We start from the raw sequence: 12,472 nt of genomic DNA, 5'->3' as shown, positions 1-12,472 counted from the left end.
ATAACGCACCGTACACCTAGAGATTCAGACCGGATTTGGTCACATTGTCCTGTGTTACAACGTCACCGAAATGGCTCTTTTGGCGTACCCGTGTGTAAAATATTGAATGTCCCTGTTCCTCCCTATAACTGTAGGCATACAGCACACGGGCAGCACCTTAGGTTTTGGTTTGAACAAGCTTGCAAATCCTATACTGCAACCGTGACCTCCGTACCTGGCAGGTCTGGACGTAGGATATGTACAGTGTGTGCACGGTGGTCCTCTGTCTCTTTCGAGGAGGGCTGCAAGACAGCAATGGAAATACAGATGGATGCCTTCAGCTTGTCTAGCTCTTGCGCTTATATGCTTTTTTTCTTTTCTTTCTTTCTCTCTTTTTTTCTCTTGGGGGAAAGGGGGGGGAAAGGAGCACATACCTCAATGTAGGGCGTAAAGGTGTAAGTAAAGGAGTAGGAGTAGGTTTTCAGTCTTTTTTGTCAGGGGGGAGGGAACCTTTATGGCAAGTTCTGTCCAAATTCATGCCTAGCATACCTCATGGTAGCCAAGCATCAAATGAATGCTCGTCAAGAGCACACAGCGCAGGGCTCGAGGACATGGTCACCACTTCGCATTCTCAGGGACTGCATTATGTGAGATAACGAGGCACTGATAAAAATAAAAGTGGAGCTTGCAACGATGAGTCCCTATGATCGGAAGCTTCCAGCTTGGCGTGGTGAGCATGGCTCCGGTGGGGACTTCGTGAGGCTTCAACAACCGCCGGGCGTTGGTTTGCCACGGAAACGCAAGTCACAGTTGATGTATCGGTGTCAGACCCTCGTTGGCTTCCAGGTTGCAAACATTAAACACCTGGCGCTATCTCGTCCCCATCACATCACTGTGCACTGTTTGCAAAAAGACTGGACCTTTCGTGCCAAAGATACAGCACGATAACACGGATATCGAGCAACAAGTGAACCCCGCTTTGGTCTGAGCTCCGTCATTGCTCACACCCTGTACGTAGACCATCGCCTTTGCATTCACACTGAGCACTCTTTTGGTATTGTGGAGCATTGGTCTCGTGTCTTTTCGAATGATCATTCGAAGCTAGAGCTTAGGCAACCCAACTTCAGCCTCGGTTGTCCCAGGGATCGTTATCTGGTTTGGGATTCACTCTCAAGATATCGCAAGCGCAATCCGATGGACCCCGACTCAGCTACCAAAGGCGCAGGGAATACGGCGGCGGCGGCAAATACCTCCGGCAACTCGCTGGGTGCGTTGGCGTCGCCGCCCATGGAGAGGAACAATTCGCAATCCAGCAGTGCCAGCACTCACAAACCCAGCCATGTTGCCGCCCACCGGCAGAGCTTCGTCGAGAACCAGAGACACCCGCCGCCGTCTCCGCGCAACCACCGACACCCCTCCCTCACACAGCAGGCTCTCCTGGAGCTCATGAACCACCCGCCCTCCAACAGGCTTCCTAACCCCCGATATGCCGGCAGAGACTGGCGAGATATCGCCGTGGGAGAGCTTACCGTGTCCGAGGATGTCCGGTGGGCCGACGTGGACCTCAGCGTCCAAGATGCGACTATGGTATGCCCGCTTGAATTGCCGTGCGATTGGTATCAAGCAACTGACCCGACCCGCGACTAGCTGCTCCTCAAGCACAACCCGACCAATGTTGTCCTCATTCGCGAGACTCCAACCTCCAAGACAGCCGTCTCCACATTCGATTACAGCGACTTAAACGCCTATCTGCTGGTGGTCGTGGGCCTCGCGAAGCCTGAAGAGGAACAGGTCGACTTGTACGCCGACATCTCGAGGAAGGCTCAGTCTCAGGAACACATCTCACTCAAGGAGATACAGTCGCTCTCCCGGAAGGAAGAGCTAGTAACATTCCCCGCAGAGGCAACTCTGGACGGGGCCATGGAGGCGTTCAGTAGCGGGATTCACCGGATCCTGGTCACGAACCACGCCGGTGAGGTGGTTGGAGTTCTCACCCAGTTGCACCTCGTCGAGTTCTTCTGGCACGAAGCGGCACACTTTCCAGTAATTGAGAGGCTATATGGGTGTCTCCTGCGGGACCTCCAGATCGGCTCGCACCAGATTATTGCTATCAAGTGAGTATCCTGCCCGAGCACTGATGCCAGATTGCTCCATGCTGACCCATGTGCTGCAGTCTTGACCGCCCCTTGACCGATGCTCTCTTGCTGATGCATAACGAAGGACTGACATCTGTCGCCGTCGTCGACCAGGGGCTCAACGTCGTGGGCAACATCTCAACGGCCGACGTCAAGCACCTCACGAACGCAACCAGCCTGCCGCTCCTCAAGAACTCATGCATGAACTTCATCAGCGTGATCCTGTCAGAACGCGGCATGGAGCACGGCCGCGACTCATTTCCTGTGTTCCACGTCAACCCGTATTCAACACTCGGCCACACAGTGGGGAAGCTCGTCGCAACCAGGTCCCACCGCATGTGGGTTGTCGAGTCCGCCTCGCCTTCTCCCAGCGCGCCGGCAACACCCCCCCTCCAACCGAGTTTTCCCGCCGGTCCCGGGCCGGCGCCTACCCACTCAGGATCCGGCGGGGTTGGCAGCCCACCTCCGTCGAGCACCGTCATCATCCCCCTGCCGGCCAACGCCTCGGCACCGCAGTCTCCGCTCCCGAATCAGAGCTTCAGCACGACTGTGATACCGACCGGCTTGCCTGGCGCCATCTTGTCCGGTCGCCTGACGGGCGTCGTGTCCATGACGGATATTCTCAACCTGTTTGCCAAGTCGAGCGGTCTGCGGCCGTCTGATCCGTCGGAGCAGCGAGCGCGGAGACGCCGCAGCTCCAGTTGCTCGGTGAGGCCTAGTCTCGATAGCGCACGAGCCAGCGTCGACTTCAACGCTAGGAGGTGAAGGGGGAGGGGACGAGTACGGAGTGGCAGGGATGGCTACGAGAGCTATGGGGTAAATAAAGATGGGATATATGATTCTTCATGTAGAAAACTGCATCTGGTGGCTTGGGAGATTGCGTCGACCAGGGAATGGTTGTGTTCAGGGACAGAGCCAGGCTGACCTAGAATGCGGTTCAGAGTGTTGTGGACCAGAACCGGAGTGTCTGCATCTACAGCTTCTCGGATGATTTATGAATGCAATCAAAGCGAGCTACATAGTAGTATTTAGTTAGGAAACATAACTGATGGCTCCTGTCTTGCAGGCACCTCCGGCACCGTGATGGAAAGGACATGGCCACCCAGACCTGGTTTAGACTGTCGCTTCTAAGCATCTTCATATTTCCCCTCCCACTGAAACGGTGATGATCCCCAATAGCTCGCATTCCAAGGATTTCCCTTCCACCGACAATTGGCAGCATCCAGCAAAGAGTCCAGCATGGACAGCCATCTTCCCCCAAAACAAACAGAGACCTCATTCCTTATACGTCAACCCACCCCCAAAGCTAACCTGGCTGTTCTTCCCAGATTCCCCACAAGCCACGCCCTCTGTCCTGCCCGTCTCGAACGCGCACCTTCCCATGTTCATCTTCTTGACGGGCAGCGCCGCCGATGGCGAAATGTCAAAGTCAAAGATGTCTATGGGCAAGCCCAACGTGGTGCACGCGTTGGGAATGTCGACGATGCCGGCCACGTGGCCCTGGACTGGCGCGCACGACAGCAGCAGGTAGATCTGATAGTCGCTGTAGCCGAACCGCCGCAGGTACTCGATGCAGCGGAGAGTGGTTTGGCGGTAGGCTACTGTTACGTCCATGTAATCTATAGGAGACAGGGGGTGAGTGTCAGCTCTCTGCGCCTGAAGTACGTTTGTAGAACAGGGTAGAGGGACGGTGGATATGAGTTGACTGCAGCGAAGCGGGAGAGGATAAGAGGGCAGAGGAGGGGAAAACGAAAGGGATAGGCCAAAAAAGAAACGTACGCTGCCTCCCAGCTTCATCGACCGAGAAGCCCTCAAAGTAGATATACCGTCCCGGCCCGAACTGCGGCTCGACGGGGCCCGGGATGTAGATGGGGCTCTTCAGTCCCAGGTCGGCGACGCCGTTCTTTATAACCTTGAAATTGATGGTGATGACCCCTGCCATCTCGATAGCGCCGCAGAACGAGATTTCGCCGTCGCCCTGCGAGAAGTGCAGATCGCCGACCGAGAACTTGGCGCCAGGAACGTGGACAGGGAGATACACCTTTGAGCCCTGCAGCAGAAAAGGGGAGAGGTTAGGTGGGTGGTTGTCTCCAAGGGGGAGTAAGTGGCAGGCTTACACGCGAGAGATTCTTGATGTCGCAATTTCCTATGGAAGGACGTCAGCACCGGAAATGGAAATAAAAGTGTATGAGAGACAAGGGGGACGAACCGCCATGCTCGGGCCGTCCGGGGATGGTTCTCGCGCCCTCGCGGCCGACTTTCTCTGTCAAGTCCTTGTCTGCGCTCCCGGCATGGACGCTGAGCGGCTCCGGCCTAATCGTTCAACGCAGTGCGCAATTGTCAGCAACGGCTGTCGAGCCTACATGGAGCACTAGTAAGAGAAACTCACGGAAGAGCGACGTCACGGTCAAGCTTGTTTGCCGCGATCAGCTCGGCTTCGCGCTTGTTCCACTTCTCGAGCACCTCAGCAGATGGGGCACAACCGAGAATGCCGGGGTGGATGAGACCGGCAAACTTCACGTGCGGTATGTGCCGGCTGGTGCAGTAGATGCCTTCAAAATCCCAGATTGCTTTTGCACTGGGAGGAGGTCAACTTTGCGTTAGCAAGGGGCATGGAGGGGAACCTCATACGCGGAAGGATATATCTCGTCTAGGAAGCCTCCCTTTTCTGCTGTTAGTGAGACTTGACGGCGTCCTGAGTGTGCAATGGGATGTCATACTCCATTACGCCGATCGAATATCCCCGTAAACCCCCAGGGCCGGTCCTGGAACGGCTGGACATCCATGATCTCGACCAGCAAAACATCGCCTGGGGCAGCCCCCTCGACCTCGAAAGGCCCGGAGAGGTAGTGAACTTTGGTAAGGTCGACGTTCTTGACATCGTCGGCCGAGTCATCGTTCTTGATCTGGCCGCCGGTCCTGGTCGTTGTCAGCTGGCTTGTCAACACGCAGATACATAGGGGGTGCTTACCAGTCAAGGCACTCGATCTTGACTGTCTCCCCGTCCTTGATAATGCCCGCGAATGGGACTGTCCGTGTCAGTACTTATCGACCATGCCCCTACTGTAAGGCAACCACTGACTATCAGGATGCCATCTGTTCTAGAACCTGTTAGCTTACTCACATTCCGCCATCCATGCTCCGAGGTCAGACACTTACATGCAGATATGGCTGCTCTGAAGCAGGCCTGTCGAAATCGACCTTGCACACTGTCCGGATCCCAGTCTTTCCCATCTTGCCCACCAGGTGCGTTTACCTCGAGTCTCCGTTTCAACGTTTCAGTTCAATGGATCGACAATAAGCTCCTCAAGAAATATCAATCCTCCAAGATTCGGGAACCACACCCTTTTATACCCCTTTCCCCTATCATTCAAATGAGCAAAACCACCAGTCCCCAAAGCCATCCGAAGACCCGGACGTAAGGTACCCTACCCCGCATCCCTATCCTCCCTGCTGTGCATGATGAGACCGGAACCCAGCCCGACCTGCACTTATCAGGCCCCAGTCAATTTTGAGCAAAGACGTAATTGACAGCTCAAGAGAGTCAGACGAACATACCCCTATCAATCCAGTTGGAGAAACGGCCTGGCTGGTTCTGGCAGTTCTAACCGCCGCGGCTGTATCTACTGTATCATCAACCAGTCGATAAGCATCTCCACACCCCGCAATTGCTTCGCAATGCAGACCCTATGCTCCTTGTGCATACTGCTACTGCAAGATAAGATACCCAATGATCAAGGCCGGTACGTCTCATCCGGTATGTGTGACCCGTGTATCTCTCGTCATCGTACACAGTAGAGTGTTCATGGTATAGTCAGAGAGACAGTTAAGCCATGGTAACTTGAAGGGGCTCGCCTGGCTGGTTCAGGGTTGGGTCTGGCCGCCAGTTGGCATATTACCGCTCAGAGCGGGAATTGGAAACATGGGCATATACCGGAGCCCACTGGCGGCCGTTCATGTTGTTTGATATGCTTGTTCAAGCGTAAGTCGTCTTGGAACTCAGCTCCCAACGACTCGAATAAGAACCCCAAATCCATCTACCTGAGATAAGCAACAGTCTACCGTGACGGCCTAGAAGGATGCGGGTCAACCTCCGAGTACGGAGGCGGCTTATCGTGAAGCGCATCGAGGTTGCCCAGGGACAGACTCAAGAACTTCTGCTTGTTCCTCCACTCGGTCTGGCTCTGGGTAAACCCCTCGCTCTCCGATGGAGGCGGCGGCGGGTCGGACACCTTGGTAATAAGATACGCGGTGCTCTGTTGGCATATTAGCCATTACCCTCAACTTTATCAAGGGAGAGGGAGGGGGAAGACCAACCGCCTCAGCAATACCATAAACCAGCACCCCCAACAACGGCACCCTCAACAACACCAGAAACCCAATCCCAAACCCAAACAACAGCCCCTCCCTACTACGAAACCACTTCCTCTTCTCCTCCGCCGTGAACTTAATCCTCGCAAAATACGGCTCCAACAACTCCCTCACAAGGCTCCTCGACGCAAAGTAACTTTGCAGGAAAATCACCAGATACCTTCTCGGCAGGAGCACGCCTGTTCCGAATATCAGGCTCGCCGGGCCCAGCCCGACGGCCCTCTTAAACGTCCAGAAGCTGGCCGCCGGCAATATGAGCCGCCCCACGTACGGCAGGTAGGACGCGCCGAACACGGCTAGCGAGATGGCCCCCTTACGCGCGAAGCGGTACACCAGCAGCGTGACCGACTCGGCGGTGCTAGACGAGTGCGTGCGCCCGTCGGTCGGGCGGTACAGCTGCAGGTTGGTGTAGTACATAGGGCGCAGCTGGGACGGGTCGCGGTCGTGCTTGTGCTTGAGCGCGTAGGTGTGGTCGACCCATGCCAGGGAGGACATGAAGCTGGGCGTATTGTGTGAGGGGATTGTGTTCGGAATTAGGGTGGGGGAGAAACGTACAGGTCATCTAGCGTTGGGGTGACATAGCGCATGAGGCTCATGAAGAAGAGAGGGGCTTGGAGGACGTGCTCCTCGATGAAGCTGAGACCATTGACCAGGCTGTCATCCCAGGAGACCCAATCGAGCGGGAGGAAGAGAGAGAGGAACCATAATAGGACTTTGATGCCAAAAACCTGGAATCAGGGGTTGTCTGTTAGTGAGAACAACGGAAGGACAGAACCGACGGTAGGTGGACGGACCGGGAGGGCTATCAACAAGCGGATGGCGATGCCCGCAGCGACGGCGAGGGCTGCCTGCTTGTAGTGCTGCGAGGTAAAAATCTCGGGGTTCTGCAGGGCTCGATGGGCTATTGTCGAGAATCAGTGTTAAAGGCACATCCTATCGACGGGTCTGAATTGGTCGACAGTCACTTACCGCCGACTAGGGTGAGCTGAATGCCGCGAATGATGGCATTGATGTCGAAGTGCGACACATCAAAACGCTGCTTCAGCTTGTCCTTGTCGAGGCGCCGTCTCTGATCGACAGACATGGTGATTTTGTATCAATGCCCTTCTGGTTAGATGGGTATCTTGATTATACTACCGCAGTACATGAATGGGTTGAAGCTTGAGGTTGGCAATCATCTGAAGCATTGTGTGTGTAACTTCCATGTTGGGACTCTCGGAGTCCCGATCGGTCGATGATGTCAGTTCTACTGTTTAAAGAACGCTAGACCAAAAATGGTGCAACGGCCTTGGCAAGAATCTGAGGCAAGACAAAACTGTTAGAAAGATATCTTGCAATTGCGGCTGAAATGCACCTCTAACTAAAGTCTAAAGCGCCGTACTGCATTAACTGACGGTCATCCTGCACCTTGAAAACCCCCCTGGTGCAGCACACGCATATCGCATGATGGTTTCTGCATCAACAACGAGACTCTCTTGACACTCATGCGAGGGATGTGTGAAGAAGCGCGAGTTCCAGGGAGACTGCGCGCCAATGGCATGGCAGCGCGAGCTTGGGGAAAGCCTCGTGGCAAGCTGATCATGGTGCGCGTCTTGCAGGGCCCAGGATGCAAGCGATTCTGACTTGCATCCAGCCACTGCAGCCGGCTGCGAACCGTTGTCCTCGCCATGCCTCTTCGCCATCGCATCCATTCCTTGTAAAAATCACATATCGACTGAGCTGCCACATTGCACTCTCTCTGAATACTTGGACTGTTTCGCTAGCATAGATTCGGCTGCAAACCCGCTGATCGCCCTGCGCATCGTTCCGTCCTGGGACGCACGCCCTTGACGCCGGCCAAAAGACAAGCCGGATAGTTGCCGCTATCTTCGCTTCCCAATCTCGCCCCTCCACTTTGCAATTGTTCCTGCAGCCCCATCGCTTCACAACCAGCAATGCGCAATACTTGCACTTGAACACACGCCATGGACTCCTCGAGACCACGGAGTTCCGGCTTTTTTGCCCCACGCCGCGTCTTCACGGCTCCAACTCCCCCCTCGGGCCCGGCTGCGGGGCCGTCTCCTCAGTCTGCCGGTGGCTTGGTCGACACGCTGTACGGTCATCCAAACGTCAAGATTGTCGCTTTCACCGCAGGAGCCCGTTCGCTCTCTGTCGGTCCGCGGGCAGCATCCGGGCCGGAGATCGAGCCAGGATCGCTCTCCTGGTCCTCGCAGCTGGAGCGGACCATCGCAGTCGGTATGTGCTTACGAATGCTTTGCCTTGACCGAACAGCGTTTCTGACCATTCATGTTACAGGTCCGTTCAGAATCTACCGCGCTCCAGGATCGGTGGCCTTCCTCAGTTGCGGCACCGCCCTCCAGCCAATCCTCCCTAAGAGCCAGGTATGGTGTGTCGACGAGGAATCGAGCAAGTTCGTTCTGCAAATACGGCGACCACAGTATTGGCGGATAGAGGTCCCGGTGGAGGAACAGGAAGATGTCCGCCGAGCTCAGCAGCTACGAGAAGTCTTCGACGCAATCCTGCAGTTCGAGAAGACCGAGTGCCCGTTCAAACGATCCTTTACAGTCGAGTTGCCGGAGCGGCCGCAGACGCCCGTCCAAAAACGGCCATGGGCGCCTATGCGCAGATCGAGCGCGTCGCTTCCCCTGACGCCAGTCACCCCAGTCGAAATTGCCCGTCTGCACGAGGGGACACCCAGGGGATCAATATGCACGAGCGACCTGAGAACCGCTGGGAGTGCGAGGAGGGCATTGACTGCGCAAGCAGGGAGTCTGGTGCCGTCCATCGATGAGCCTATATCAGCTGAAAGCGGCCAATCTTACAGCCCAAGGCGTAACGCGCCTTCGGGCCCGAGCGCGACGCACGTTGCGAGCCTTTCACAGCAAGCCCCCGTAATCGTCGCTCCTCAACCGAGAGCTCGGGAATCAACCCCGACCACCGTTCCCACCGAGAAATTCAAGTCTCCGCCCACTGAGTCTTCCGAATCTATCCTCGCACGGGAGTCGTGGCTCGCGACACCTCTTCCGCCATCGCCTCCGTTATCAACTCCCGGGTCGCCTAGGAACTCCGCACCCCAACTTCACACTCAAGAACTCTCTGGAACCACCACTAACCAAGCCGTACTCGAGCACACTGTGACTTCAAGACCCTCCCAAACATGGAGTCTTGCCACCTCCGATTCTCTCGCCGAATCCGAGTGCAGTGCCACAAAAGCGCCCTCATCGTTTCATGAGCTCGACAGTTCAGCAACCCGCAGCCCACCACTCCAAGCCCCTACCACCGAACGATCACCCACACCCACCAAAATGGAATCACAATCCCCCCCCAAACCCCGCTCATCTAAACGATCCCCGTCCCAAACATCAACCTCCTCTTCCACCCGCAGCCGCCGCCGCGCAACCACAACAACCTCAAGCATCTCCCCATCCTCCCGCCGCGCCCTCTCCCCTGCCCCACCAGCAGCCACCACCACCTTGCTCAGCCCGCTCCAACGACGACGCCCCTCCCCCGCCGCAGGCCAAGCTCCGCAAGGCCAACAGGGTGCGTTAGCAGCCGTCCGCCGTCTCCCGCTCACAGTCTTGCACAAGACATGCGAGATACTGATGTCGCCTCCCTCACACCTGATCGGCCTGATGCTCAGGGTCGCGGCGCGGATTGCCGCGGGCGAGTGGAAGGGGTTGGTATTGGGGCTTGGGGAGGGTGGGGAGAGGGTTAGTGTCGCGTGGGATTGGAGTGAGGATGATGATGATGGGTTTGATTTTGCGCAGGATCGGGCTGGGTTTGAGAGGAGGAGGAGAGGGGTAGAGAAGGGGTTGAGTAGTGGTATGACTGCTGGGTTTGGGAATGGTAGTGATTGTTGGGGTGGGAATGGGAATGACGGGGATGGTGAGTTTTGGTCGAGGACAGGTAGGGAGAGGAGGAGGAGGATGGGCCCGGGGAGGATGAAGATGGCGGGGGCATTTCCTGAGAGTGATGACGATGAGGCAGACGGGAATGAGGAGGAGGAGGAGGACATTGGGCCGTTAGATATGCCGCGCGTTGCTGCGAGGGATGGGGCGAGCTCGAGTAGCTCAAGTTCAGAAGTGGAGGCGGCGGCGGCCGCCGCTGCTGCTGCTGCTGATGGCGATGAGAAGTCGGCGGACAGGCCGACGACTGGTGGACATGGTGGCGCTGCCCGTTGCGGAGAACAAAGGAGAGATGGCGCGGATGCGGAATGGGGCATCGACTAGGCGTGTGTGCCCCTTCATCAGCACCGCCCTCCCGCCACAGGTCCTCATCAGCCGGCTTCGATAGCGGACGAGTTACGGACGAGCCTGTTATTTGTTCTAGGTGCGTCTGCAGTGCTGGCGGTGGCCACTGGGTGTCTATGAGCGATGCATTTCTGCTTCGCCCTGTTGTCATCGGATGTCAGAAGCGAGAGGAGCTGGCTTGTATGTTTACTGGTGTTGGTGGTATCGTTAATTATTGTATATCTACTGGTTAGATGCGGAAGGGCGAGATGGATGATAGAACGGATACCTCATGATTTGAGTTTCGATGATTTCGACTATGGATAGGGGCACTCAAGGCGCCTCTTGGTAATAATGCTGGGTGCTAGAGTTCAACAGCAATGGGGTGGTTTCACGGAAGTTAGTGAGATTGCAAAGACGAATGAAGGCTGGCATTGTGAGGCTCCGTGGTCAGGGGTGAGTGCGCTGGACCGACTCTCACGTGCCCGTGGTGCAGTGAAAACATGACACCAGTCCAATTAGCTGCTGCAGGCACGGCCGCGAGCTTTGTAACTGCCTCTATATTCGCAATTCATCTCTAAGTAAACTCGTTGTATTCCACGATCGATTGGCTTCACCCCTCAATCTGTAATTTGCAGCTCCCCAAACCGACTATGCCCCGTCTCCCTCTCGTGCTTGGCTGCCTCCCGCGTGCCCTGCCCGATCCAGTGGCACACCTCGCACTTGATGACAAAGTCGGTCGTGTCTGTGTAGTAGTGCAGATTCTGCAGGCGCTGGGCCAGCTGGCGGGCTTTCTCCAGGACCTCGTCGTCGTCGGTCGACCACCGCGTCACGTCCACCTCGACCGGGTAGCTCAGGTCCATGCAGAACGCTATCCTATCGTAGTGGATACCCGAGTACAGGATGATGACGCGGTTTGATTTCCCTTCACCGAAGCGGTCCACCCGGAGGGACTGGCCAGGGGGTCAGCAAGGGGTCACCGTGGGGAAGGGGAGGGATAGGCTTGCTTTGACGTCAATGGAGCTGATTTCGAGGTTGTAGATATCTGAGAGGATAGAGAGCTCAATTGCGCCGCCCCAGGTGTCCATCTGCCGCATCCGGGACGTGTATCGTTCGGGTTCGTCCCCGAGGATGGCCTTGGTGTACTCGTTTGGATGGCCGAGGATATAATCGGCCACTTGGTTCCTGAGGGTGCGAGACGGGTTCTCTAAGCCGATGGCACCGCCGAAGGCCGTGACTGCGGCATAGATTAGCGTTACCAGTTCAGATGACTTACTAACGGGGTATGAGTGCCACTCACACATGCAACTGTTGTCATCCGGCATGACACGGAGCACTAAGGGTTCTTGTTGTCAGCCATCACATCCAACACACGTCTACCCGAGACTCACCAATATATCCGCCCCGCTCCGGCCATTCCATAGACGTCTCATCCGGCTCTATCCCTTTCGGGGTGAAGGGTTTGGGCTTGGGCTCAGTCGAAGCAGGCTGTAGTGCGGGGGTCGGGGGTGCAGTGTCGACGGGAGCAACAACTATGGTCTCCCCCCTGAGCTTCAGGTCCTTGATGCTAGCGTCTTGCGAGGTCGGGCTGATGTCGAGACTTCTCAACGGGTACCCGTACTTGAGCGAGAAGTTGCTCAGCTCGGTTCTGGCCTTGATCGTCTCCACCAGCTCTCTTAGGGTGGCATCGTCGTCGATTTGAACTCGCGACTGGCCGTTTGGTGAGCGGAGGCTGATTTGAATCAACATGGCGGCAGG

General features: G+C 56.3%; 6 protein-coding genes across 6 annotated transcripts; 2 read left to right on the top strand and 4 right to left on the bottom strand.

Annotated features, from left to right (window-relative positions):
* The first annotated feature begins 1,050 nt into the window (after positions 1-1,050).
* Positions 1,051-3,134, top strand: N657DRAFT_377601 (uncharacterized protein). Its single transcript, XM_062787099.1, has 3 exons — positions 1,051-1,566; positions 1,627-2,093; positions 2,153-3,134. The coding sequence occupies exons 1-3, from the start codon at positions 1,174-1,176 to the stop codon at positions 2,877-2,879; spliced, it is 1,587 nt and encodes a 528-aa protein (XP_062647907.1). The 5' UTR covers positions 1,051-1,173; the 3' UTR covers positions 2,880-3,134.
* Positions 3,135-5,760, bottom strand: N657DRAFT_377667 (Acetamidase/Formamidase). Its single transcript, XM_062787100.1, has 10 exons — positions 5,274-5,760; positions 5,197-5,215; positions 5,086-5,143; positions 4,835-5,033; positions 4,746-4,777; positions 4,504-4,692; positions 4,324-4,427; positions 4,232-4,260; positions 3,894-4,164; positions 3,135-3,733 (listed from the first exon to the last, which is right to left on the bottom strand). Exons 1-10 carry the CDS (start codon positions 5,346-5,348, stop codon positions 3,390-3,392), a joined length of 1,320 nt encoding a protein of 439 aa, XP_062647906.1. The 5' UTR covers positions 5,349-5,760; the 3' UTR covers positions 3,135-3,389.
* A 412-nt stretch (positions 5,761-6,172) lies between these two features.
* N657DRAFT_571761 (uncharacterized protein) lies at positions 6,173-7,569 on the bottom strand (the record flags this gene model as incomplete). Its single annotated transcript, XM_062788828.1, has 5 exons — positions 6,173-6,370; positions 6,432-6,984; positions 7,041-7,213; positions 7,280-7,386; positions 7,455-7,569. 5 exons carry the CDS (start codon positions 7,567-7,569, stop codon positions 6,173-6,175), a joined length of 1,146 nt encoding a protein of 381 aa, XP_062647905.1.
* A 267-nt stretch (positions 7,570-7,836) lies between these two features.
* N657DRAFT_377306 (uncharacterized protein) lies at positions 7,837-8,313 on the bottom strand. Its single transcript, XM_062787095.1, has one exon. The coding sequence runs from the start codon at positions 8,174-8,176 to the stop codon at positions 7,871-7,873; it is 306 nt and encodes a 101-aa protein (XP_062647904.1). The 5' UTR covers positions 8,177-8,313; the 3' UTR covers positions 7,837-7,870.
* A 136-nt stretch (positions 8,314-8,449) lies between these two features.
* On the top strand, positions 8,450-10,714 carry N657DRAFT_572209 (uncharacterized protein; the record flags this gene model as incomplete). The annotated part of the gene is made up of 2 exons (XM_062788874.1): positions 8,450-8,720; positions 8,781-10,714. The coding sequence occupies 2 exons, from the start codon at positions 8,450-8,452 to the stop codon at positions 10,712-10,714; spliced, it is 2,205 nt and encodes a 734-aa protein (XP_062647903.1).
* A 620-nt stretch (positions 10,715-11,334) lies between these two features.
* On the bottom strand, positions 11,335-12,463 carry N657DRAFT_655447 (uncharacterized protein; the record flags this gene model as incomplete). The annotated part of the gene is made up of 3 exons (XM_062794605.1): positions 11,335-11,667; positions 11,722-11,951; positions 12,106-12,463. 3 exons carry the CDS (start codon positions 12,461-12,463, stop codon positions 11,335-11,337), a joined length of 921 nt encoding a protein of 306 aa, XP_062647902.1.
* Positions 12,464-12,472: the final 9 nt, after the last annotated feature.

The sequence above is a fragment of the Parathielavia appendiculata genome (genome assembly GCF_033297405.1).
Source record: "Parathielavia appendiculata strain CBS 731.68 unplaced genomic scaffold N657scaffold_5, whole genome shotgun sequence".
Lineage (NCBI taxonomy): Eukaryota > Fungi > Ascomycota > Sordariomycetes > Sordariales > Chaetomiaceae > Parathielavia > Parathielavia appendiculata.
This window is presented reverse-complemented; position numbering and strand designations above follow the sequence as displayed.